Below are 24,890 nucleotides of genomic sequence, written 5' to 3' on the forward strand. Positions count from 1 at the left end.
TCCAGGGAGAAGAAACTACCAGCTACAAGTGTGACTGGAGATGCTCTTACTTCCTCTCAGATATGAAGCAGCTATTTGATATTAGTGCTGCATCTTTTCACACTTTAAAATGCTTGATCCTCCACATTAATCCCAGGGTACAGTTAAGCATCACTGCGTGTAAGAGAAAACTGAGGGACGGGGAATAAGTGAGTGCTGAGAAAATACAAATCGAGTGCAACTTTCAGTCTAAAAAGTTCCCACCTATTTATTTCTGAGGCATAGCAACTCTACAGCTGGTTTTCCTTCTGTTTACATATCAGGCCATAGATAAGGCAAGAACTCAAGGGGCAAGTTTCTAATGAGACATCTCTTCTGGAATATGTAAATAAACTTTGGAGGAAACTCCACTCAGTAGTCGTTGTCATGGTGCCAGATGACGCTTCCTCCATGAAACATTTTTGCCCCTTCCAGCTTCAAGTGAGCCCTCCACCCACTTCCCTCCCACAGCTCTTTGTGACTCCCTGATAGCTCCCCTCACATTCTACCTCGTGTTGTTTGTATGTGGGTACAAGCCTTAGCTCCCCTCCTACACGCAATTCCTCTGGGATCAAAGCATATTTGCTTATCCTCATGATCCAAAGAGTGTCTATTAATATCTTACATATAGTCAGTGTTCAGTAAATTTCATTTAATTAAATTGAATGGAATTGAGTTCCTGTTCCAATAACTGTGAATCTGAAGCTGCTTTTTTTAGTCTGTTTCCACTTCCCCTTCACACAGCTGATTTAGCAGTAGCACTTATCAGTTTTAAATTTGGAAAGATTTTTGATTAAAAAACTTCTTAGTATAAATATTTAGAGCCAGTACCATGATACAGCTAACAGTTACAGACTCATTTAATCTAACTAATTCCCCTCATCTGTATGGTTAGAGGTGGGGTGTGGACAAACAACTTGTTTTCTTGAAAACAGATTAATAACTGATGTCTTTTTTTTTTTTACTACTTTCCCCTGCCCATGAAGCCTATGATTTGAATCATCTGGCCACTCTAACTTCGTTTACAATACAAATAAGTTTATTATTACCTCTCTAATGAGTTCAAAACAAGTAATTGGCAACAGTTGAATAACTGTTATAATACTGATGATATAATCCTGGCCCAGGTCATTTATTTGTTTTTTGGAAAAATGTTTATTAAGTGCCCATTGGGTGTCCGGGTTCTGTTCTTAGGGATAATGGTGAACAAAAGAGAAAGCCTCCCTTCCCTAGTAGTACTTGTATTCTAGTGGGGCTAGAAACAGAGAAATGATGGTTATCAAGATCAATTAAATCTGTACAGCAGTATTTGATAATAAGTGTATGACAATGTAGACTTCTAAATATTTGAAATAGCCTGGGGTTTTACACTGTTTCCTGTGTCTAGAGACCTCCTTTGTCCAGGGAGCTAGGGCACTAGATGCATTCTGAGGTTCCTTCTACCTTAAATAGTCTGGTGGCATTTTTCCTGACTATACCAGTTTTCTATTGCAATGTAAAAAAATAGCACAAATTTAGGGGTGTAAGACAACACCCATTTATAAACTCACGGTTCTTTAGGTCAGAAGTCCGTATGGGCTTGGCTGGGTTCTCTTCTTAGGGTCTCACAAGGCTGAGGTCAGGTTGTCGGCCTTGCGTGGAGGCTCTTCTGAGGAAGCTCTGGGACGATCTCACTTTTAAACGAATTCAAGCTGTTGGCAGAATTCAGTTTCTTGCAGTTGTAGGGCTGAGGTCACTGTTTCCTGGCTAGCAGTCACTGGGGCCCCTCTCTCATCTCCTTAAGGCTACACACTCCTTCTCGTGGTCTCCTTCCGAGTCAAAGCCAGCAATGGCACACGGCATCGTACTCACACTTCAAATCTCTCCAACTTCTGCTGCCAGCCAGGGCAAGCACTCCGCTTTTCAAGACCCGTATGATTCGATGAGGTCCACCTGGAGAATCTCCCGATCCTAGGGTCAGCTGTGTCCCATAACACAATCACAGGAGGGAGAGAGCTTCACATTCACAGGGGCTGGGATTAGGGTGGGACATTTTGGGGGAGCATTTCAGAAATTCTTCCTACCATACTGACCAATGGAACTTCTGCCTCAAGTAATCAGCCTTTCAGAGACCTCGGTTGCCAGACAGAAAGATTTCAGACCTGTGCCACAGATAAGGTTTTTAGAATCATATAAGATTATTTTATTTAATCAAATAGAGGTCTTTTAATAGCGCATGTTGGAATTTTATAGAAAACTTTTTAAGATTGTTTTGGTCTCTTTTCATTCAGGTCCTTTCCTTAGAAAATATCTTTTTGGGAAAGTAACAGGTTAATCGCAGATACAGTGAGTACCTTCAAGTAAAAAGAATATTAATATTAATGAGTTGTCATTTATGGAAATCTTTTTATACCTAATCCTCCAAGGTATGAGTTAATAATCAATACAATTTTCTTTTGTCCATTTTGATCTATGATTCATTGAATTTTAGTATTTCACTATCTCGTCAACAGTGAGATATATTGTAATAGGGAAGAAACTTTGTATTCTATTACAAGTTAATCACTAAAGGGATGTTGCCTATAAGCTTAAATTATACATAATGGCCCATCTTTGGGAACCCTGCCTCCCAGGTAATGGATGTTAAGCTAAAATACCTTTGCTTAGCTTACAGGAAACATCCTGACCAGGCCCACCTGTGAAGGCCTGCAGGGAGGAAGAAATTAACACATCCCCTCCGGAGGCTGACCAGACCCTGGAAATGTTTGACTTCACTCCCTCCCCTTTCAGTATGAAAGAAGCCTGAATTCTAACTCAGGCAAGATGTTTCTTTGCGACAAGAGTCTGCCCATCTTCTTGGTCTGCTGGCTTTCCGAATAAAGTTGCTACTCCTTGCCCCAGCAACTCGTCTCTCGATTTATTGGCCTATCATGTGGTGAGCAGTATGAGCTTGGACTGGTAACAATATCTGAAAGGGCAACATGGCAATAATGGTGCATAGTAATTTTATGCAGCATTTTTTGCTTTAATGGAGTTGAAGAGTAAATGAACTCTTAGCTTTGTTTAAATTTTCTGATCTGTTGACTATTTAAGGTGACAGTTCAATTTTCCCTAAGTAATGATTACTTAAAACTCATATTCTCCAATTTACCACATGAGACATAACAATTGTTGTCACTGTGGTTGCAGTGAAATCATTTCTTATGCTAGCAGAGCAGAAAATGTATGATTTTAAGTTTCAAAAGTCATTTATCCTTGATGGATGCATTATGGGCAAATGAGTCAAAGCTTCAAAACACAACTCACTAAATATGATTTAATTAAACATTTTTTATTAACCTACATATTTTCCTTAGTTTTCAAAAATAAGCTTATGAGGCAGACACCTCTACTCTCTGAAAATGATACCTATCCAAACGTATTAGACTAGGTTCATGGCCACCTACTTTAAAATCACCTGGAGTAGCTTGTTTACAATGAGGATTCCTGGGGCAACCTCACAGTTACCACAACAGCTAGGACTTATTTCACTGCAAGTAATGACAACAACTGAACAACAAACAAACAAAAAACACCACAAACACACATACATACACACACATACACTGTTTCTCAAAAGAAACAGGAGTTAATGAGCCAAAGAAATTGAGTGGCTCGTCAATGTCATTAAATATTTGGTCCCTTTTTTTCCTTCTCTGTCCTCCATGGGGTCAGCTTTATTCTGAAGAGTGGTATCCGTAACGCCCTGGGAACTTGCTTATTCTGCCACATCTTGGAAGAGAGGAGGTTGTTCCTGTACGTGGTCTATGTTAAGAACACATCCTCCCCTAAAAGTTCCCATAAAGCACTTCTTCACCTCTTATTGGGTCAGGTGCCCATTCCCAAGCCAAATACTGTGATGGAGAGATGGGATCGTGCTGATGAACTCCGAGCAACGAGCGGACCCAGACAACCGGACATGGTGACACGGCCTCCTGAAGCACACTGGGTGGGGATAGGGAATGTGTATATGAGGAATGTGTATTTACCAAAAGATGCGGAAATGGTTATTAGGAAGACCCTACAACACCCACTCTACTTGCAAGACGCTACAGGCACAAAGGTGGTACATTCACATTCTAGAGATTACCATTCTGTTGACTACAGCATGAAGGCCTACCCTTCCCCCATTCCCACCTGAGGATTTTGGAATATGACAGTCTTAATCTCTGGGTGAAGTCTGAAAGTCTGCATTTTAAAAAGCTACCAAGAGAGTCTGCTACACAAAAGTTTGGGGACCATGGCACTACACTGTAAACTTCTGGGGATAGTTTCATAATCTTGTATCCTAAGCACCCAGTCCAATATGTTGTCTGCTGTATAGTAAACGATCAGTAATGTTGGCTAATTGGTGATTGAATTATCAATTTTATCAACCAGATAAAGGTGGTCATGTAACCAAGCAGGACCCTATGAGGCCTTCCCAGAATAAGCCCCCATGCATGTCATCTGGCTGCCTTTTGTCTGTAGAAAAACTTTAGTAAAAGAATATAATCAGAGAAGTGAGAAAATGCAGAAAGAAAGGAAAACAGTAAAGCAAGACAAAATAATAATACTTTAGCCATTAAACAAAGTCAAGAACCTTTAGTTCTTCCTCAAGGACTACAGATACTATTCTGAGCCGTGTCCTTTGAGCTGTTTTGCAGATACTGAAACCCCCCACCAGGTGGAAGAAGTTAGCTGTATGCTGTCCACAAGCACGTAGACTCCAGACCAGTTAGAACCATAAGGTTGATGATGCTGACTCCCAACTACGTCACCACCAACCAATCAGAAGAACGCCCATGGGGCTTCTCTGGTGGCGCAGTGGTTAAGAATCCGCCTGCCAATGCAGGGGAATGTGGGTTTGAGCCCTGGTCCGGGAAGATCCCACGTGCCACAGAGCAACTAAACCCGTGCACCACAACTACTGAGACTGCACTCTAGAGCCTGCAAGCCAAAACTACTGAGCCCACGTGCCACAACTACTGAAGCCTGCACACCTAGAGCCCGTACTCTGCAACAACAGAAGCCACCGCAATGAGAAGCCCTTGCACCGCAAAGAAGAGTAGCCCCCGCTCGCCACAACTAGAGAAAGCCCACGCGCAGCAACAAAGACACAGCACAGCCAATAAATAAATAAATAAAATAAAATAAAAGAATGCCCACGAGCTGATCACACACCCCACAAACCCCCTTCCTCACCCTGTCTTATAAACCTTTCCCTGAAAGACTTCAGGAAGTTCAGGTCTCGGCACTAACTGCCCTGGACTCCTTGCTTGGCACCCGGCAATAAAGCTATTCTTTTCTACCTCACCCAAAATTCTGTCTCCAAGATTTAATGCAGCAGCGGGGTACAGAGGCCAAATTTTGGCAACAGTCAGGAGAACCTTCTAAAATTAAAACTTTCAGTGGCACATTATCTACAGTGGGAGATAGCCGAGGGCATTGACATTCATCCTGGCTTTTCTGGGCTTATAGACTAGTGTCCCATCTGCAGCGATGGACAAAAGAAACTAACGCTATGATAGGGCCATCACGAAGAGTACAAATTTGTCATTAGAAATGGGTTTCCAAAAGAGGTTTGTAATCAATATAATTATAAAAGCATTTGAGTATCAAGGTAGTCATGGAACTTCTTGACTTTCACCATGAGTTTTTTACCATGTATTAATACTTCTATGTTGACAGCACTTTTTTTTTCAAGTAGATGTTTTAGTGCCATTCTGTCACAAAGCAAATCTCCTGCATGGTGAATAGAAGGCTCAGAGATAAGAAACAATGGTCCATGATCATCAGAATGCATTAGCACAGACCCTTAAGCAAGGAACTCCTTGACATTCTGGAAGGTGTCCTCATGTTGGCAATCCTCACAACACAGGGTACCTTTATCCTGCCACTGATGAAGTGACTCAGGGCTTCAGCTTCCTATGAAGAAAAATCTGATAGAAATAGAATCATCCCAGGAAGGTTTAATGCATCTCTTTTGTTTTTGGAGGAAATTTACCATGTGAGTGTATCCCCCAAGTGCTAATGCCTCCACCTAAACAGTGATACTGGGAATCCCAATTTCATATTCGCCTGCCCTTCAGAAATAAACTCTAATACCTAATATATTTAAATAATGTAAGATTTACTCAGATCTTTCCAGAATATTCTCTGTTGCTCTCCTTATCAAAACATGACTGTAACATAGTAACATTTGCAGAGCCTCCAAAAGCAGCGTCTTGGTGAAACATTTAACATTCATCCATTCAAAAATGTTTGTTGAGACTGTGGGCCAGGAGGTTACAAAAGGCTGGAGATCCTCTGTATCTGTCCTCAAAAACATCTAGAGGCAAGAGAAATTGTTAGCCAGAGATGCTGAACTTGGATTGCCACCTTAATAAAGGATGATTGTTTTAGTATCTGTAGTAGAAAATGTTCCATTAGGAAGTCAGGCAAGAGGGAGGTGCTGGGTAAGCCTTCAGTAGCCATCCTTTATCATGGCCAAATCTATGAGTTTACAACATCTTAAATGGTATACAATTACAGGATCTCAAAAGGAATAAAATGCACATCTGTTCCTGCCTGAAGTTTTTGGGTTTTTTGGGGGTTTGTTTTTTGTTTTTTTTTTTTTTTGAGCAACTATGTTGTGCTTTGTGGGAAGTAAAGAGATGAATCTGCACAGTCTACTAGGTGATTCCTTAATTTCCCCATCTATAAAATGGGGATGAGTTCCTATTCTATGGCAATATTAAAAGTAGATTCCTAAGGAGAATACATGAACCTATCCTTGGAAAGTGCTTAGCAGATTCTCTTACCTAGTAAGAGCTCATTAAGTTAGATTTATTAAAATGCATTGTAATTCAAAAGGCACTTTAGTTTGTTTTCTCATTTTGCTTCACAACACCCATGTAAGGATCAGGAAACTAACTCAAAGTTAGTTAGTTTAATTAGTTACAAACTGGAAGAACCAAAACTAAAAGCCAGTTTTCATAACTCCTAATTTAACTCTTTCCAGTACCTTGAGTTGAAATTTAGAGGCATCTTTTCTAACTCTGAACAATAAAGTTCATGCTTTTATAAAGGTTACTACAATTTCCGAAAATCTTAGAATTAAGATGAGACATTTTACTTGATTAGGGTTGTGTCTTTATAACTGAAACAACAGGTTAAACCAGTAGAAATCCAACCAATTAACTAGTTTGGGGATCAACTACGAAAAAAAATTGTGGGTTAGTATGTGTGCAAGCTGAGTGTAAAAGAAATGTGTTTAGCTACAAATGACAGAAAAAACAGATATAGACAATCCAAGCTGGTATATCAGTTCCCCAATTTCATGAATGTTCCAAAATCCTTCTATCTTCCCACTACACTCTCCTGAGTCCTTTGACATTCATCCTCATGCTTGCAGCCTCATGGTTATAAGATTGTAGCACCATATACACACATCATACCCTCATTTCAGGCAGGACAAAGGTAGCAAAAACTTCCCCTAAACCATTCAGCTTACACGTCATCGGTCAGAATTATGTCACATGCCCAACTCTAGCTGCAAGGAAGCCCAGAAAAGAAACCACTTTTAACTGGGCACACTGCCATGCCAAATTAAATCAGTGTTCTGCTAGCAACACAAAAAGAAAGAATGAATAACAGTGTCTGCCATTCTGACTAGTTTTGCCATCTTCAGCAACCTTAGGACATATAGAGTTTCTGTTAACTTAGACTCATGAAAATTTGAAATAGGTGCATCATGCATGGAATTATAAATAAATTAATTAATTAAAATTATAAATAAATGCCTGCTTTTATTGTGACATTTATTGTTCTATTTATTTTTGTCTCGTGTGTAGAAAGCAAATGTAAAATTGGGATTAAGATTTAGATGAGGTATAAATATATGTAGATATATTTATCTCTTTGGACATTGTTATTTCTCTGGAAATGTCTAAGGAGGGTATCCAAAACCAACTTGAAAACATATACAAACATTTCAACTTTACTGTCATTAACACTTTCTTTTCCGTAGCACCAGATTAAGGTCATTTCTACATAGCACTGGGCTAAGACAAGATGCAGTCAAATGTAGTTAATCTCATCCACTTCTGAAAATGCAAATTTCTGTGAAAATAGCAAAGAAAAGAACCATCCCCCTCAAAAAAAGAAAGAAGCTATTTAGTCTTTTAGGCTTAGCCATTTAGAGCTCGTTTAGACCTGCCCTCATCATTTGGGAAATATTTGCTTGCATATATTCTGAAGCATGAAGTTAAGATACATTAAAGATACATTAAAGTTTATTAATAAGGGTGCCACTAATTTGGGGCTATTCTTTTCAAGTTCACACTCTAGAGCTGTGCTGTCCAATATGCTGGCCACTAGTCACACCTGGCTACTCAAAGACAAGTTAACTAAAATTAACTACAATTTAAAATTCAGTTCCTCAGTCACGATAGTCACATTTCAAGTACTCAGTAGCCACATGTGGCTAGTGGCTACATATAGGACAGTACAGATAGAGAACATTTCCACCATTGCAGAAAGTTCTATTGGACAGCACTGTGCTAGAAGATCAAGACTTTTTTAAGAAGCAATACCAGAACAAATCATCTAAATTAGTACAGCTCAATAAAGAAGATGTGATATATATATAGAGATGTATGTATGTGTGTGTGTGTGTGTGTGTGTGTGTGTGTGTGTAATGGAATATTACTCAGCCATAAAAAAGAATGAAATAATGTCATTTGCAGCAAAAAGGATGGACCTAGAGATTATCATACTAAGTGAAGTAAGTCAGAAAGAGAAAGACAAATATCATATGACATCACTTTATGTGGAATCTAAAAAGATGATACAAATGAACTTATCTATTAAACAGAAATAGACTCATAGACATAGAAAACAAACTTATGGTTACCAAAGGGGAAAGGGGATGGGAGGGATAAATTAGGAATTTGGGATTAGCAGATATACACTATCATATATAAAATAAATAGCAAGGACCTCTTGTACATCACAGGGAACTATATTCAATATCTTGTAAAAATGTATTCTTTTCTAATGGAAAAGAATCTTAAAAAGAATATATATATATACATATATATATATATAAAACTGGATCATTTTGCTGTACACCTGAAACATTGTAAATCAACTTCAATTTAAAAAAAAAAGAAAAAAAGTGCATCTCATCACTTGAAGCATTTTTGTCATTCCTCTTTGGAAACAGTTTTCAGAGCCCCTTAAAAGCCACATTAAGAAAACATCTTATTTTCCTTTACTCTGAGTTTACTGAGTGCCTTCTCAACAGCACACTCCAGATAGTGTGCTACATGTGGGGATTCAAGGTGCAATTAGACATGGCCTTTCCCCTCTCTGCCATGACCTACTGGGGGAACAAATAACTACAATGTAGTGTAATAGGTGCATAAATATGTGTGTACAACACTCTGGGAGCAGAAAGAAAGAAACAATTGATTCTAGTTAGGACATTAAGAAAAGGAGCTCTTTATAAAGAATTCAGGTGAATGTTACTCTAGGGGTTTCAGAGTTTTGCTTTGAGACATCATTGAAGTATTGTTAAAGAAAGGTCTGACAAGAAGTTATGTATTTTGAAAAGGGCATTCTGGTAGCAATGGGGCAGATAAAACACGGAAGACAAGACCTGTTGGAAAAAGCTATGGAAATAATTTGGGTTAGAGATGTTAAGGGATTGACTAGGTTAACGGCCATGGGAATCCACAGAGAAAGAACAGATTCAAGAGAGGTCTGATTCCAAATATAAAGTTTGATCATCATCCACTCTATTCCTCAGTCTTGGCCCTCCATAACATTGAGTAATTTTTAAAAATTCATCCTCAAAAGATGTATTGACCGCACCACTGAGGGTATTCTCAAGAATGAGTTGCACAGATAGAAAACAGTATTTCAGGATGTTCTGTTTTATAAAAACAAAGCAAGAAACACTATGTGTGTGTTTAGATAGATAGGTAGACAGACAGACAAATGGGAGATTTTGTAAACATACAGACCAAGGTCTTAGTGATTACCTGAAGTTGGGAAGGATCCAGAGTTTATTTTCTTCATTTTGCTAATCTGTATTTTATAACTTTTTCTGTAATGGAAATGTATTGTTCATGTAATAAAGACAAGCTATTTTTTTTAACAGTAGTTTTTAAAAGCCACAGCAATTAAATCTAAGGAAGAGTTCTAACAATGTTTTTCAACAGTGTCAACATGGCTAAAGTTCATTTCTCCAAGTTTACTACTTTAGAACAACACTCAGTTGAAATGTGAAAAAGATGTTTTCTTAAAAAAAAAAAGTTCACTGCCCTGAACCAGATGGCAGAGTAGAAGGACGTGCTCTCACTCCCTATGGCGAGAACACCAGAATCACAACTAAATGCTGGACAATCATCGACAGGAAGACACTGGAACTCACCAAAAAACATACCCCACATCCAAAGACAAAGGAGAGGCCACAATGAGACGGTAGGGGCGTGCAATCACAATAAAATCAAATCCCAAAACTGCTGAGTGGGTGACTCACAGACTGGAGAACAGTTATACCACATAAGTCCATGCACTGGAGTGAAGGTTCTGAGCCCCACGTCAGGCTTCCCAACCTGGGGGTCCAGAAACGGGAGAAGGAATTCCTAGAGAACCAGACTTTGAAGGCTAGTGGGATTTCACTGCAGGACTCTGACAGGACTGGGGGCAAAAGAGAATCTACTCTTGGAGGGCACAGACAAAGTAGTGTGCACATTGGGACTCAGGGGAAGGAGCAGTGACCCCAAGGGAGACTGAAAGAGACCTACCTGCTAGTGTTGGAGGTTCTCCTGCAGAGATGGGGGGCAGCGGTGGCTCACCGTGAGGACAAGGACACTGGCAGCAGAAGTTATGGGAAGCACTCCTTGGTGTGAGCCCTCCCAGAGTCTGCCATTAGCCCCACCAAACAGCTGGTAGGCTCCAGTGCTGGGTCGCCTGAGGCCAAACAACCAACTGGGAGGGAACTCAGCCCCACCCATCAGCAGACAAGTAGATTAAAGTTTTACTGAGCTCTGCCCACCAGAGCAACACCCAGCACTACCCCCCACCAGTCCCTCCCATCAGGAAACTTGCACAAGCCTCTTAGATAGCCTCATCCACCAGAGGACAGACAGCAGAAGCAAGAACTACAATTCTGCAGCCTGTGGAACAAAAACCTCATTCACAGAAAGATAGACAAGATGAAAAGGCAGAGGTCTATATATCACATGAAGGAACAAGATAAAACCCCAGAAAAACAACTAAACGAAGTGGAGATAGGCAACCTTCCAGAAAAAGAATTCAGAATATTGATAGTTAAGATGATCCAGGACCTCAGAAAAACAATGGAGGCAAAGATCAAGAAGATGCAAGAAATGTTTAACAAAGACCTAGAAGAATTAAAGAACAAACAAACAGAGATGAACGATACAATAACTGAAATGAAAACTACACTAGAAGGAATCAATGGCAGAATAAGTGAGGCAGAAGAACGGATAAGTGACCTGGAAACCAGAATGGTGGAATTCACTGCTGTGGAACAGAACAAAGAAAAGAGAATGAAAAGAAATGAAGACAGCCTAAGAGACGTCTGGGACAACATTAAATGCACCAACATTCACATTATAGGGGTCGCAGAAGGAGAAGAGAGAGAGAAAGGACCAGAGAAAATATTTGAAGAGATTATAGTCGAACACTTCCCTAATATGGGAAAGGAAATAACGACCCAAGTCCAGGAAGCGTAGTGAGTCCCATACAGGATAAACCCAGGGAGAAACAAGCCCAGACACATAGTAATCAAATTGGCAAAAATTAAAGACAAAGAAAAATTACTGAAAGCAGCAAGGGAAAAATGACAAAAAACATACAAGGGAACTCCCATAAGGTTAACAGCTGATTTCTCAGCAGAAACTCTACAAGCCAGAAGGGAGTTGCATGATATACTTAAAGAGATGAAAGGGGAGAAACTACAACCAAGATTACTATACCTGGTAAGGATCTCATTCAGATTCGATGGAGAAATCAAAAGCTTTACAGACAAGCAAAGGCTAAGAGAATTCAGCACCACCAAACCAGCTCTACAGCAAATGATAAAGGAACTTGTGGGAAACACAAGAGAAGAAAAGGACCTACAAAAACAAACCCAAAACAATTAAGAAAATGGTCAGAGGAACATACATATCGATAATTAACTTAAATGTGAATGGATTCAGTGTTCCAACCAAAAGACACAGGCTTGCTGAATGGAAACAAAAACAAGACCCATATATATGCTGTCTACAAGAGACCCATTTCAGACTTAGGGGCACATACAGACTGAAAGTGAGGGGTTGGAAAAAGATATTCCATGCAAATGGAAATCAAAAGAAAGCTGGAGTAGCAATACTCATATCAGATAAAATAGACTTTAAAATAAAGAATGTTACAAGCGACAAGGAATGACACTACATAATGATCAAGGGATCAATCCAAGAAGAAGGTATAACAATTATGAATATATATGCACCCAACATAGGAGCACCTCACTACATAAGACAACTGCTAACAGCTATAAAAGAGGAAATCGACAGTAACACAATAATAGTGGGGTACTTTAACACCTCACTTACACCAATGGACAGATCATCCAAAGTGAAAATAAATAATGAAACAGAAGCTTTAAATGACACAATAGACCAGATAGGTTTAATTGATATTTATAGGACATTCCATCCCAAAACACCAGATTACACTTTCCTCTCAAGTGCACATGGAACATTCTCCAGGATAGATCACATCTTGGGTCACAAATCAAGCCTCAGTAAATGTAAGAAAATTGAAATCGTATCAAGCATCTTTTCTGACCACAACGCTATGAGACTAGAAATGAATTACAGGGAAAAGAACGTAAAAAACACAAACACATGGAGGCTAAACAATACATTAATAAATAACCAAGAGATCACTGAAGAAATCAAAGAGGAAATCAAAAAATACCTAGAGACAAATGACAATGAAAACACAACGATCTAAAACCTATGGGATGCAGCAAAAGCAGTTCTAAGAGGGAAGTTTATAGCTATACAAGCCTACCTCAAGAAACAAGAAAAATCTCAAATAAACAATCTAACCTTACAACTAAAGGAACTAGAGAAAGAGGGACAAACAAAACCGAAAGTTAGCAGAAGGAAAGAAATATAAAGATCAGAGCAGAAATAAATGAAATAGAAACAAAGAAAAGAATTGCAAAGGTCAATAAAACTAAAAGCTGGTTTTTTGAGAAGATAAACAAGATTGATAAACTATTAGCCAGACTCATCAAGATAAAAGAGGGAGAGGACTCAAATCAATAAAATTCGAAATGAAAAAGAAGTTACAACAGACACCTCAGAAATACAAAGCATCCTAAGAGACTACTACAAGCAACTCTATGCCAATAAAATGGACAACCTGGAAGAAATGGACAAATTCTTAGAAAGGCATTACCTTCCAAGACTGAAACAGGAAGAAATAGAAAATATGAACAGACCAATAACAAGTAATGAAATTGAAACTGTGTTTAAAAATCTTCCAACAAACAAAAGTCCAGGACCAGATGGCTTCACAGGTGAATTCTATCAAACATTTAGAGAAGAGCTAACACCCATCCTTCTCAAACTCTTCCAAAAAATTGCAGAGGAAGGAACACTCCCATACTCATTCTATGAGGCCACCATCACCCTGATACCAAAACCAGACAAAGATACTACACAAAAAGAAAATTACAGACCAATATCACTGATGAATATAGATGCAAAATTCCTCAACAAAATACTAGCAAACAGAATGCAGCAACACATCAAAAGGATCATACACCATGATCAAGTGGAATTTATCCCAGGGATGCAAGGATTCTTCAATATATGCAAATCAATCAATGTGATACACCATACTAACAAAATGAAGAATAAAAACCATATGATCATCTCAATAGATGCAGAAAAGACTTTCAACAAATTCAACCCCCATTTATGATAAAAACTTTCCAGAAAGTGGGCATAGAAGGAACCTACCTCAACATAATAAAGGCCATGTAAGACAAACCCACAGAAACACCATTGTCAATGGTGAAAAATTGAAAGCATTTCCTCTAAGATCAGGAAAAAGACAAGGATGTCCACTCTCACCACTATTATTCAACATAGTTTTGGAAGTCCTAGCCATGGCATTCAGAGAAGAAAAAGAAATAAAAGGAATACAAATTGGAAAAGAAGAAGTAAAACTGTCACTGTTTGCAGATGACATGACACTATACATAGAGAATCTTAAAGATGCCACCAGAAAACTACTAGAGCTAATCAATGAATTTGGTAAAGTTGCAGGATACAAAATTAATGCACAGAAATCTCTTGCATTCTTATATACTAATGATGAAAAATCTGAAAGAGAAATGAAGGAAACACTCCCATTTACCATTGCAACAGAAAGAATAAAATACCTAGGAATAAACCTACTTAGGGAGACAAAAGACCTGTATGCAGAAAACTATGAGACACTGATGAAAGCAATTAAAGATGATGCCAACAGATGGAGAGATATACCATGTTCTTGGATTGGAAGAATCAATATTGTCAAAATGACTATACTATCCAAAGCAATCTACAGATTCAATGCAATCCCTAACAAATTACCAATGGCATTTTTTTACAGAACTAGAACAAAAAAATCTTAAAATTTGTATGGAGACACAAAAGACCCTGAATAGCCAAAACAGTCCTGAGGGGAAAAAGCAGAGATGGAGGAATCTGACTCCCTGACTTCAGACTATACTACAAAGCTACAGTAATCAAGACAATATGGTACTGGCACAAAAGCAGAAATATAGATCAATGGAACAAGATAGAAAGCCCAGAGATAAACCCACGCACCTATGGTCAACTAATGTATGACAAAGGAGGCAAGAATATACAATGGAGAAAAGACAGTCTCTTCAATAAGTTGTGCTGGGAAAACTGGACACCTACATGTAAAAGAATGAAATTAGAACATTCCCTAACACCATGCACAAAAATAAACTCAAAATGGATTTGAGATCTAAATATAAGACCAGACACTATAAAACTCTTAGAGGAAAACATAGGAAGAACACTCTTTGACATAAATCACAGCAAGATAGTTTTTGATCCACCTCCCAGAGTAATGTAAATAAAAACAAAAATAAACAAATGGGACCTAATGAACTTCAAAGCTTTTGCACAGCAAAGGAAACCATAAACAAGATGAAAAGACAACCCTCAGAATGGGAGAAAATATTTGCAAATAAATCAACGGACAAAGGATTAATCTCCAAAATACATAAACAGCTCATACAGCTCAATATTAAAAAAAAACCCAACCCAAAAATGGACAGAAGACCTAAATAGGCATTTCTCCAAAGAAGACATACAGATGGTGAAGAAGCACATGAAAATCTGCTCAACATCACTAATTATTAGAGAAATGCAAATCAAAAGTACAATTAGGTATCACCTCACACCAGTTAGAATGGGCATCATCAGAAAATCTACAAACAACAAATGGTGGAGAGAGTGTGGAGAAAAGGGAAACCTCTTGCACTGTTGGTGGAAATGTAAATTGATACAACCACTATGGAGAACAGTATGGAGGTTCCTTAAAAAACTAAAAATAGAATTACCATAGGACCTAGCAATCCCACTACTGGGCATATACCCAGAGAAACCCAACGACAGACGAATGGATAAAGAAGATGTGGTACATTTCTACAATGGAATATTACTCAGCCATAAAAAGGAATGAAATTGGGTCATTTGTTGAGACGTGGATGGATCTAGAGACTGTCATACAGAGTGAAGTAAGTCAGAAAGAGAACAACAAATATCGTATATTAATGCATATATGTGGAACCTAGAAAAATGGTACAGGTGAACCAGTTTGCAGGGCAGAAAATGAGACACAGATGTAGAGAACAAATGTATGGACACCAAGGGGGGAAAGCCGTGGCGGTGGTGGGGATGGGGGTGCGATGAATTGGGTGATTGGGATTGACATGTATACACTGATGTGTATAAAATGGATGACTAATAAGAACCTGCTGTATAAAAAAAAAAGTTCACTAATTCATAGCTTTACCTTATATAATTAAGGTGTTATTTATAAACCACTTTTAACCAACCTGTCAGAACTTACTTTGCTACTGTTCACTGTAGTATCACTGTATATAATTACAGTAGAATGTTATCTATAATTTATACCTTCATTACCTTGTAATTTGGTCTTTGCTTTTCTTTCACGGAAATAACCAGATCTGTAGCTTCCCCACCCTGCCCCCAAAATCTTATACCCCATAGGTATATGAATGAGCTCACGTTTTCCTCCTGGACGTAGGAAGGTGAAATGTTTCTCCTGCCTCACTCCCACGTTTTCCTGGGCTAACGGGTTTGTACTTAGATGCCATCACCGTTGCACTTTTTGCTGACACTTGGGAGAGCTGAAAGGCATCTTCTGCACACCTCTGTACAGAATGACCAGAGCTCTCTGTATATCCTGTACCACAACCCTCTCACTCCTACCTGGGCCTTCAGAAGCATGTTGGTGGCAGGTAGGAGTATGTTTCTCAAGCCCACTGGAGCCATCACTCTGCAGTTTTCCAGCAGCCCCTTTCCCACTCTCCAGCCTCCATCCTGGAGCCCATGAGGATGAAGAAGGGATGCGGTGGTGCATTGAGAGCAAGGTATTTCACAGGAAGTAAAATAGAACATCAACGAATTATCATTTTTTTGTATGTAACTCACAGGTGAATTAATCAGTGGACTTGTGTAGAAGTGGATTATCTATTCTGGTGCAGTAGCGGAAATTAAAATTTTCGACTTGCCTTGTTTTGCCAGTATTAAAGCATTTTGTTCTACTGAATGTGATATGTACAAACTTTTATTTAGTCTCACACATGAAAAGAGAAAGCATAAGGCATGTAATTCACATGGTTTCTCATCCAATCATTTTAATCACCGATTACTAAATCTAGTTGAAAACAATAGGAAAAAGGATACAGTTGTCCCTCCAAGCCACGGGGGATTGTTTCCAGGGCCCCTGTGGATACCAAAATCCAAGGATGCTCAAGTCCCTTATAAAATGTTATAGTCTTTGCATATAACCTACACATATGGTCCCACATACTTTATTCATTTATTTTTTTAATATATTTATTTTTGGCGGCATTGGGTCTTCATTGCTGCATGCGGGCTTTCCTCTAGTTGTGGCGAGCGGGGGCTACTCTTCTTTGCAGTGCGTGGGCTTCTCATTGCGGTGGCTTCTCTTGTTGTGGAGCATAGGCTTTAGGCGCGCGGGCTTCAGTAGTTTTGGAGCACAGTCTCAGTAGTTGTGGCTCGCAGGCTCTAGAACGCAGGCTCAGTAGTTGTGGCGCCCGGGGTTAGCTGCTCCACGGCATGTGGGATCTTCCCGGACCAGGGTTCGAACCCGTGACCCCTGCATTGGCAGGCGGATTCTTAACCACTGTGCCGCCAGGGAAGCCCCCCACATACTTTAAATCATCTCTAGATTACTTATAATTCCTAATACAATGTAAATGCTATACAAATGGTGGCAAATTCAAGTTTTGCTTTATGGAACTTCTGGAATTTTTTTTCTAATATTTTCGATCGGTGGAGGCAGAGCCTGTGGGTGTGGAGGGCTGATTGTGCTATTTTCCCTACTATTTGTTCTATTAACCTAGCTTCGCAGTATAGACTATCTGGAACTGTAAAGTTTTCCGTTTATAAAATAACATTTCAGTTGTTGCTGTATCAAAAGATCAGCACACTGACCTGCTAAAAGTAGGAAATAACTGTATGTTCCTCCCTACAGAATGAGTATTTCAGAGGTCTAAGAAGGAAAGAAAATTCCGAAAAAGAATTCAAGAAAAATAGAAAGGAGAATGCTCCAAAGTAATGTGTCCACATCATTTCCCTCCAAGGCTAATTAGCAATGAAATACTTTTTGCCGACTATATGGCACTTCAAACCTTTTCCTAACTGACATTTAAATAGGTGATGACAGCAGCTATAGTAAAACTAGAAAGCCTTTCTACAAATGAACGTCAGAATGTACAATTTAGAAAGTAACCTGCAATACTAATTATTATATTCATTACATGGTTTGCTTCAGATCTGCTTGTTACAAAGTCTGGGTTTGAAAAACATGCAACCTCATTTCACGATGCACTGTAACTAGTACTTAGTTATGCTAATAACTCTGAATTATGTAAAATAATAGATAACCCAAACATCGTCCCAAACATGTTTCAGAGATATTTTTGGTTATTTGGATCTCGGTATCCTTGATCTGAAAATTCACTCAATCTCAAGTAAAATAACAAAGCCGCACCCGAAAAATCTAAAGATGTGAATGTCAAGAAATTCCCTATTTTTAATAGGCGATGCAGCGCATTCTTGCTCTCTCCTTTCCCTTAAATCAGCAGGTGTCTCTGCAGCTCCAGCAGACTGAGAAAAGCCAAAGGAGGGGCGGAAAGGAAAGGAAACGTCTATGTGGCTTCATCGTGGGGGTGGGGATGGAGGCGGGGCTGGGGGTGGTTTAGTATCATGATTAAAAGCTTTCCTCGGTTTTAAAGTTCGTTCCCATATTAATGATGACATTAATGCGGCAGAGCTTGGGTCTGTCCATCTGTAACTTATAAAAGGAAGGGATCGGAGGCAGCAAAGGGATGCAGGGAGAGAGCGAGATGTAGGCGCGTGGGGACGGGAAGGGAGAGGCGGATTTGGCAGTCCAAGTGGGGACGAGAGGAACAGGAATGGAAAGTGTGGCCTGGCCGTCCCACCCTGCGGTGCGGAAGGTGGGGCCCACGACGTCTCACTTCCCTTCCCCCCACCCTAGGCTTTTCCTTTGTAGGTGGGGTATCTCTGGGCATCTAGAAAGGGTCGGCCGACTAAAAAAGGATGCGCAGGCTCGAGACCTCTCTCCTGCGGCAAGCGGGCGTGTGGGCGGGCAGGGGTGGCAAGGACAAGCAGCGGCCCCAAGGCGACGGCTTTGCGGGCGCTGAAGAGGAAAAGGCCACCAGCCTAGATCCCGCGGGTCTACGCGCCCCAAGTCAGGGCCATCCGTGCAGAGGAGGCTGCCGCGCTCGCCCCGCCCCGCAGGCGCCACTCGGGAACGCTCTAGCCCTGCGCGACCCTTTGCAGGCCTAGCCTTGTGCCCCCCCAGTCCCGAGCCTCTAGTCCCAACCCCCTCCTTGCCATCTGGGGCGACAGTCCGCAAACAACATGGCGGCGCAGCGGCGGCGGCGCCTCCTCTCCTGGCCCCAGGGGTTAGCAAGGGCGGCCGCTGCCAGCGTCCAGGACGCGCGACCCGCGAGCCCAGCAGGGGGCGGGGCGGGGGCGATTGAGGAGAGCGGCTGCGGGGCATCCGGGCGCGCGCGCGGTGCGGGTGCGCGGCGGGTGCGCGGGCGCGGGCGCGGGCGCGGGCGGGGGCGGGGGCGGAGCGGCGGCTGAGGTTGGAAGCGACGGCGCAGAGCCCTCTCGCGGCCGCGGCGGCAGCAGCGCCAGCCCCAGCAGCAGCCCGGCCGCCGCCGCCGCCGCCGCTGCTGCCGCCGCCGCCGCCTAGCGCTCCCGTTGCTCAGCCTGACATGAGTGAGGTGGATCGGGTGCCGTCGCCCGCCGCGCCGCCGGCTGTGGCGGCGGCTGCGCCCGAGGAGAAGAAAGGGAAGGAACCGGAGCGCGAGAAGCTGCCGCCCATCGTGTCGGCTGGCGCCGGTGCGACTGCGGTAGGTTCCGGGCGGGGGCCGCGGGGCGCCCCGACGGCAGGTCGGGACCGGGAGAGAGGGGTGTCCGGGGACCCGCGTATCCTCCGGGGAGCCCCGGACCCGCCCGGGGAGAAGCGCTCAGGCTCCCCTTTCTTGGGCCGAAATCAAAGAGTTGTGCCTCGTGGGCAGCCGTGATCACTTCGCGATCTGTACCTTCCACCCTCGGGAAATGTCGGGGTGGCCAGATACGCTGGCTGTTTTCGGTTATTTTCTGGCTTGGGGGGTTCCCACTTTCTCTAAGGAAATGACCAGCATCTTGGAGTCGGCATCATCTGTTGGATAAGGATAAGGTGTCAGGCAGGCGGGAGTGGGTTTTCCTCTGAGCTATCTGCCTGTCTTGGGAGAGCGAATATTTCCCCCTTTTCCTCGCTTTTCTTTCCGTTCCCCCTTCAGATTGAACAGGCTCTGCGGCGAGTTTCCACCTAATTGTGACCTTTCCGTTGCTGTCAGCCTCGATGGTGGTTTTATTTTTCATATGATACAGGCGTGTGACGTAAGGTGGGGAAGCTTTTTTTAACCTTTTATTTAAACTCAAGTGATCTAAGCTTCACAGGGATGATTTCCCAGATGGATTTTTTTAAGGATTATTTGGAGAGTGCTCTCAGGCTTCAAACTACATATTGCCAGATGATGTAATGGGACAGCCCCTCTTCCCCGTTTCTACTGGTGGTTTTGACTGTTTACTTTGGAGCACACACACAAAATTAACCTCTGATTTTTGAGATTTTTATTTGACATCATATTTAAATACTTCTTGAAACTTTAGTACATTTAAGGCGCATGACTTGTCATGCAGCCATGCGTGACAAAATGGTAAAAGTTTAGAGACCATGGTACATTTTGTTTATTCCTGCTTGCAATTCATTTCTTAAAACCTCCCTCTTAAATGACTAAGAACTTACTAAAATAGCTCACTCTAATTTAAAGTATTATAGGAATAATGTTTTGATTTGGTAGGTTTTTCAAAAATGTCTAAGGACTGTGAACTGGAAATTGTTAGAACAAGCTCTTTACATTAAATGAGCACAGCAGAGTGTAGACAGTGATAAAATGACACTTTAAAAAATTAGTACAGTTGATTGATAAGTTGGAGTTGCGGGTAGAAATTACCTTGGGAAATGCTTTGAAGGAATTTGTCACCCAACTGCTTGTAGACCCAGTTCTTGCTGTTGGTTTCCTGGGCTTTCAGAGCTTATCTGGGAAGTTCTTAACTGGCAAATAGGCAGTGTTTCAACAGTTCATTTCTAAGTCAGTTTAAAACAGTGAATGCATACATGCTTATAGGAACAGTTATGTGAATGAGTTTAGATCCTCAAGTAAGCATGCTCCCCCAAACTTATTTATTTCTGTGTAACTGAAAAACTGAAGGCTTGAAATAAAAACTTGGAGAAATTGATAGAGTGTGGATACAGGTCTACAGACTGTTATCTGAAACCCTGGGGCTTTGAAATTCAGAGTTCTTCGGATTTTAGAAAGGTAATTCAGTACATATATCATGTATAATATACACAGTGGGGTCCTGGCCAGTTCCCCATAATCAAGCATATGAACAGCTCTGCAGTGAAATGTATGTGTTGTTCACACCAAATGAGGTAAGGTCTATAAGTAGCTTCCTGTCAGTTCAGCTCAGGTTGGATTGTCGGAGAGTTCAGATCAGGTACATGTTTTATCACCAAATAAGCTCTTTCAGTTTTAAGAGCTTAGAGGATTTTGGAAGTGTAATAAAGGAATATGGACTTGTACTACTAGACAAACAGAAGAATAGAGTGCAATAAGTTTTTTAAGATCTTGAATAAAACCTTGAAAAGACATAGGTTAAATCAGAAGAGGATACGAATGAATAGAAACACTTGAGATTTCTGAAGGCAGTTTCTGGTGCCTTACAAGCAGGGTTGGTAGCATTGTTTTTTTGTTTTTTTAAGTGACATTCAGAATTTAAGCCTCTTAGAAATGACAGAGGTTTATCATTAGCACTGATGTTCTGAGTCACATCAGGAGAGAAAAGGACTTAGGTTTTGCAGCAAGAGTTAGGAGAGCAAGGGAGAGATGAGCAACTTATCAATGATATGTGGTATGTATTTGTCAAAGAGATTTCTAGAGCTGGAATTCTGAGCTATAGCAATGTAAAGCCTTAGTCAAGAAAATCTGTGCTTGGTCCTCCAGAGGGCGAGAAAAGCAGGGAGCTGGCACAATGTCCGAATTCATCTGTAGGTGGGGAATGCCTTGGTGTGGGGGGCAGGGAAAGACAGCTTGTGGCCTGCTTGGTTGTTTTCCAGCCTCCATGTGGATCAAATAGAGCTTCTGGAGGTTTGCTTAGGAACCTGATTGCCATCAATAACTTATCTCTTTGAACCATTTTAGTGATTCTTCCTTTTTGCCCAGGTTAACAGCTCTTTCTATGTAGATTGAGTTTATGACTCAATTACTGTAGCCCTACAGTACTAGCTTTTTCCAATAATCATTGTATCACATTTCTGTGAGAGTTTGGAAATAGTTTAAAGTGACGGTTCCCTGAAATAAGTAGAAGGTCAGGTTATGATGACCCTAATTAAACTTAAAGAGTTGGGATTGTATCCCAAAATGTTTTTAAAAGGTGCAGGGGTGGGATTGAGGGTGCAGGAAAGAACAGGCCTAACATGATTGATCCTAAGACTGCCTAAGTGTGCAGGAAGTCCATTCTAGCCAGTAAGTGCCAAACATGGTGGTCTCAAACCTGGCCATCATTGCCCAGGCCCAAATGCAGGCCAGTTAAATCAATTTCTGGGAGTGGGGCTCAGGCATCTTTTTTTTTTTTTAATTCTCAGCTGTAGCTAAGATTGAAAATTGATGCTCCGTGTAGTGAATTAAAAGCTCCTTGGAGTCTGTATTTTAAGTACACTGCCCCGAGTCTGCTTAGTTAATGGAGCAGCATTTGAAATGGAGTAGCGAAAGGTATGGATTAAGTGAATGAGGCACAGCAGAGATCAGATTTAGTGGGGAATTGAGGGGAATGTCAGTAAAGGTGGTTCTAGTTAGAGATGCTCACAGGTCCAAGATAGAGCCCTCAGAGGCCTGTCAGTGTTTGGGGTTTGGCCTTGCTGCTGTGGAGAGGTGATGTAGGCCTACAGAGCTAAGGGGAATAAGGAATATGAAGGGCTAACGATGTGAATATTTACTGAAGTTTACAGATTAGAGTGGAGAAGAATATTATAAATTAGTTGCTGCTGTAATACCGAAGTTAGAAAAAAATTGTGAACGGGGAAGAAGGGTCAAAGGAGGAGCAGATAACAGTGATGAGTGAGGATGAGTTTGTCTACTTCATCATTTAAATCAGGTGAGAAGAGAAAGGGAGATTCTCCATGGCATAGGGTTCCAGAAAGAGCTAGAGAGGTCAGAGAGGTGAAAGGAAACGGAGGAAATCATTTTAGGATGGTAAAGGGAAGTTTGCCCACAGTGAAGGTCAGGAGACTTGTCAAGCAGGGGGAAGGTGAGAGCAAAGCTTAAGGTATGTGGAGAGGTTTTGGTAGGAAGTCGGTAACAAGAGTGAGAAGTTTGTACATGTTGTGTCAGGAATGTGTAAATGGGCTTGATGGAACCTCTGGGCCAAAATGTAACTACCAGTTATTGAACATCTATTATGTTGAGCTTTGGGCTAGATGCTACAGAAAACACAAAGTTTTTTTTAAAAAAAAAAAAAAGATTCCTGCCTCAGGGTAGGCAGGGCTGACACATGAAAACACAGCAAAGCAAAGCAATGTGTAAAAGCCACCATGTGCCATAGAAACAATTTGCTCTATAGGAGATCAGAGAAAGGATATCAGTGGGTACAGAACTGTAAAGAAAGGGCTTAAAGTAAAGGTAATTATTTAGGCTGGCTGGCCATTGAAGAATGATAGGATTTGGATGGGCAAAAGCAAGTGGGAAAAGTAATCCAATGGGGAAAACAATGTGAACGAGGCTTAAAGGGAAGAATTAGGGAGTAATAAAGTAAGCCCAATGGGAGCCTGCTGGCAACTTGTGGGAGGTAAGTGAGATTGCATGGGGGCTGGACCAAATCAGCAGGTGGGGAAGTTGGGACTTTTTTTTTCCTGTTCTTAGCAGGAAACCATTGGAGTTTCTTAAATAGAGGAACAACATAATGGAATTAGTGGTAGTAATTAGAGGTAGTTAGACTGGAGGAGGAAGGAGAAAGAGGGCAAGGAAGGAGCTCTGCAGTTCACACTGGAGATCATGGGGCATCCGCTAGAGTTGTGACCATGTGATAAGGTATAAGGGATGGAAGGTATAAGGGATGGAAGGTATAAGGTATAAGGGATGGACGAATCCACACGAAGTGGAATCTAGTGGAACCTAGATAACAGGGATGAAAGAGAAGGAAGATTAATAAAGAAAAAGGATTCTAAAGTTTGCAGATGAGTTCTCTCAGACAAAAACATTTACGTAAAAAGACAATCCAGCCAACAGCATTCCAAATAAACGTGTATGTGTGAACTTCGATAAAACTTGCCCATCTAGGTGTTTGGAACAAACTTATTTTTGGAAAATTTTGTACCCTTTTTAAACGAAATGAGATGGGAAAGAATGAAGGCTATGGTGGTAAAAGTGTCTTAAGCAATTTAATAAACCACAGATATTACAAAAATGCATCATTTATACATATGTGTAATACATATAAATAATACAAGTAGTTGCCACCATTTACTTCAGTACCTACTCTGTGCCAGGCATTTTCCATGTATCTTTCATCTAGTCAGTTAGTGTAACCAAAGCCAATCACCTAACTGCTGTGACCATGAGGAAGATACTGTTCCCACTTAACAGACAGGAATCTGAGAGTCAGGTTATGTGTGGTATACCTTGCCAGAGGGTAAAATGGCTAGTAAGGGGCAGAGCTCGGTTTCAATTGAGACTTTTCTGGCTCAAAAAAATGCCATGCTCTTTGCCTTATTCCATGTACTCTGTATCTGTGGTCAGAGACCATGGGGTTCAAAGAACCCGTACCTATAGCAGTATTTCCTAGTTTAGAAAAGAGGATGTGGCCCAGTGACAAATTTGTTCAAAACTTTGTTACTAGAGATAGAACTGTTACGGGAGAGAAATA

General features: G+C 41.0%; 1 protein-coding gene across 2 annotated transcripts in view; it reads left to right on the forward strand.

The window, feature by feature from the left end:
• Nucleotides 1–19,633: 19,633 nt before the first annotated feature.
• Nucleotides 19,634–24,890, forward strand: part of HECTD2 (HECT domain E3 ubiquitin protein ligase 2) — an 80,704-nt gene continuing 75,447 nt past the window's right edge. For both annotated transcript variants that reach the window (XM_007471550.1, XM_007471549.1), the window contains exon 1: nt 19,634–19,771. In XM_007471550.1, the coding sequence (XP_007471612.1) occupies nt 19,634–19,771 (138 nt within the window). The remainder of the gene's footprint in view (nt 19,772–24,890) is intronic.

The sequence above is a fragment of the Lipotes vexillifer genome, unplaced genomic scaffold (assembly GCF_000442215.2).
Source record: "Lipotes vexillifer unplaced genomic scaffold, Lipotes_vexillifer_v1.1 scaffold325, whole genome shotgun sequence".
Lineage (NCBI taxonomy): Eukaryota > Metazoa > Chordata > Mammalia > Artiodactyla > Lipotidae > Lipotes > Lipotes vexillifer.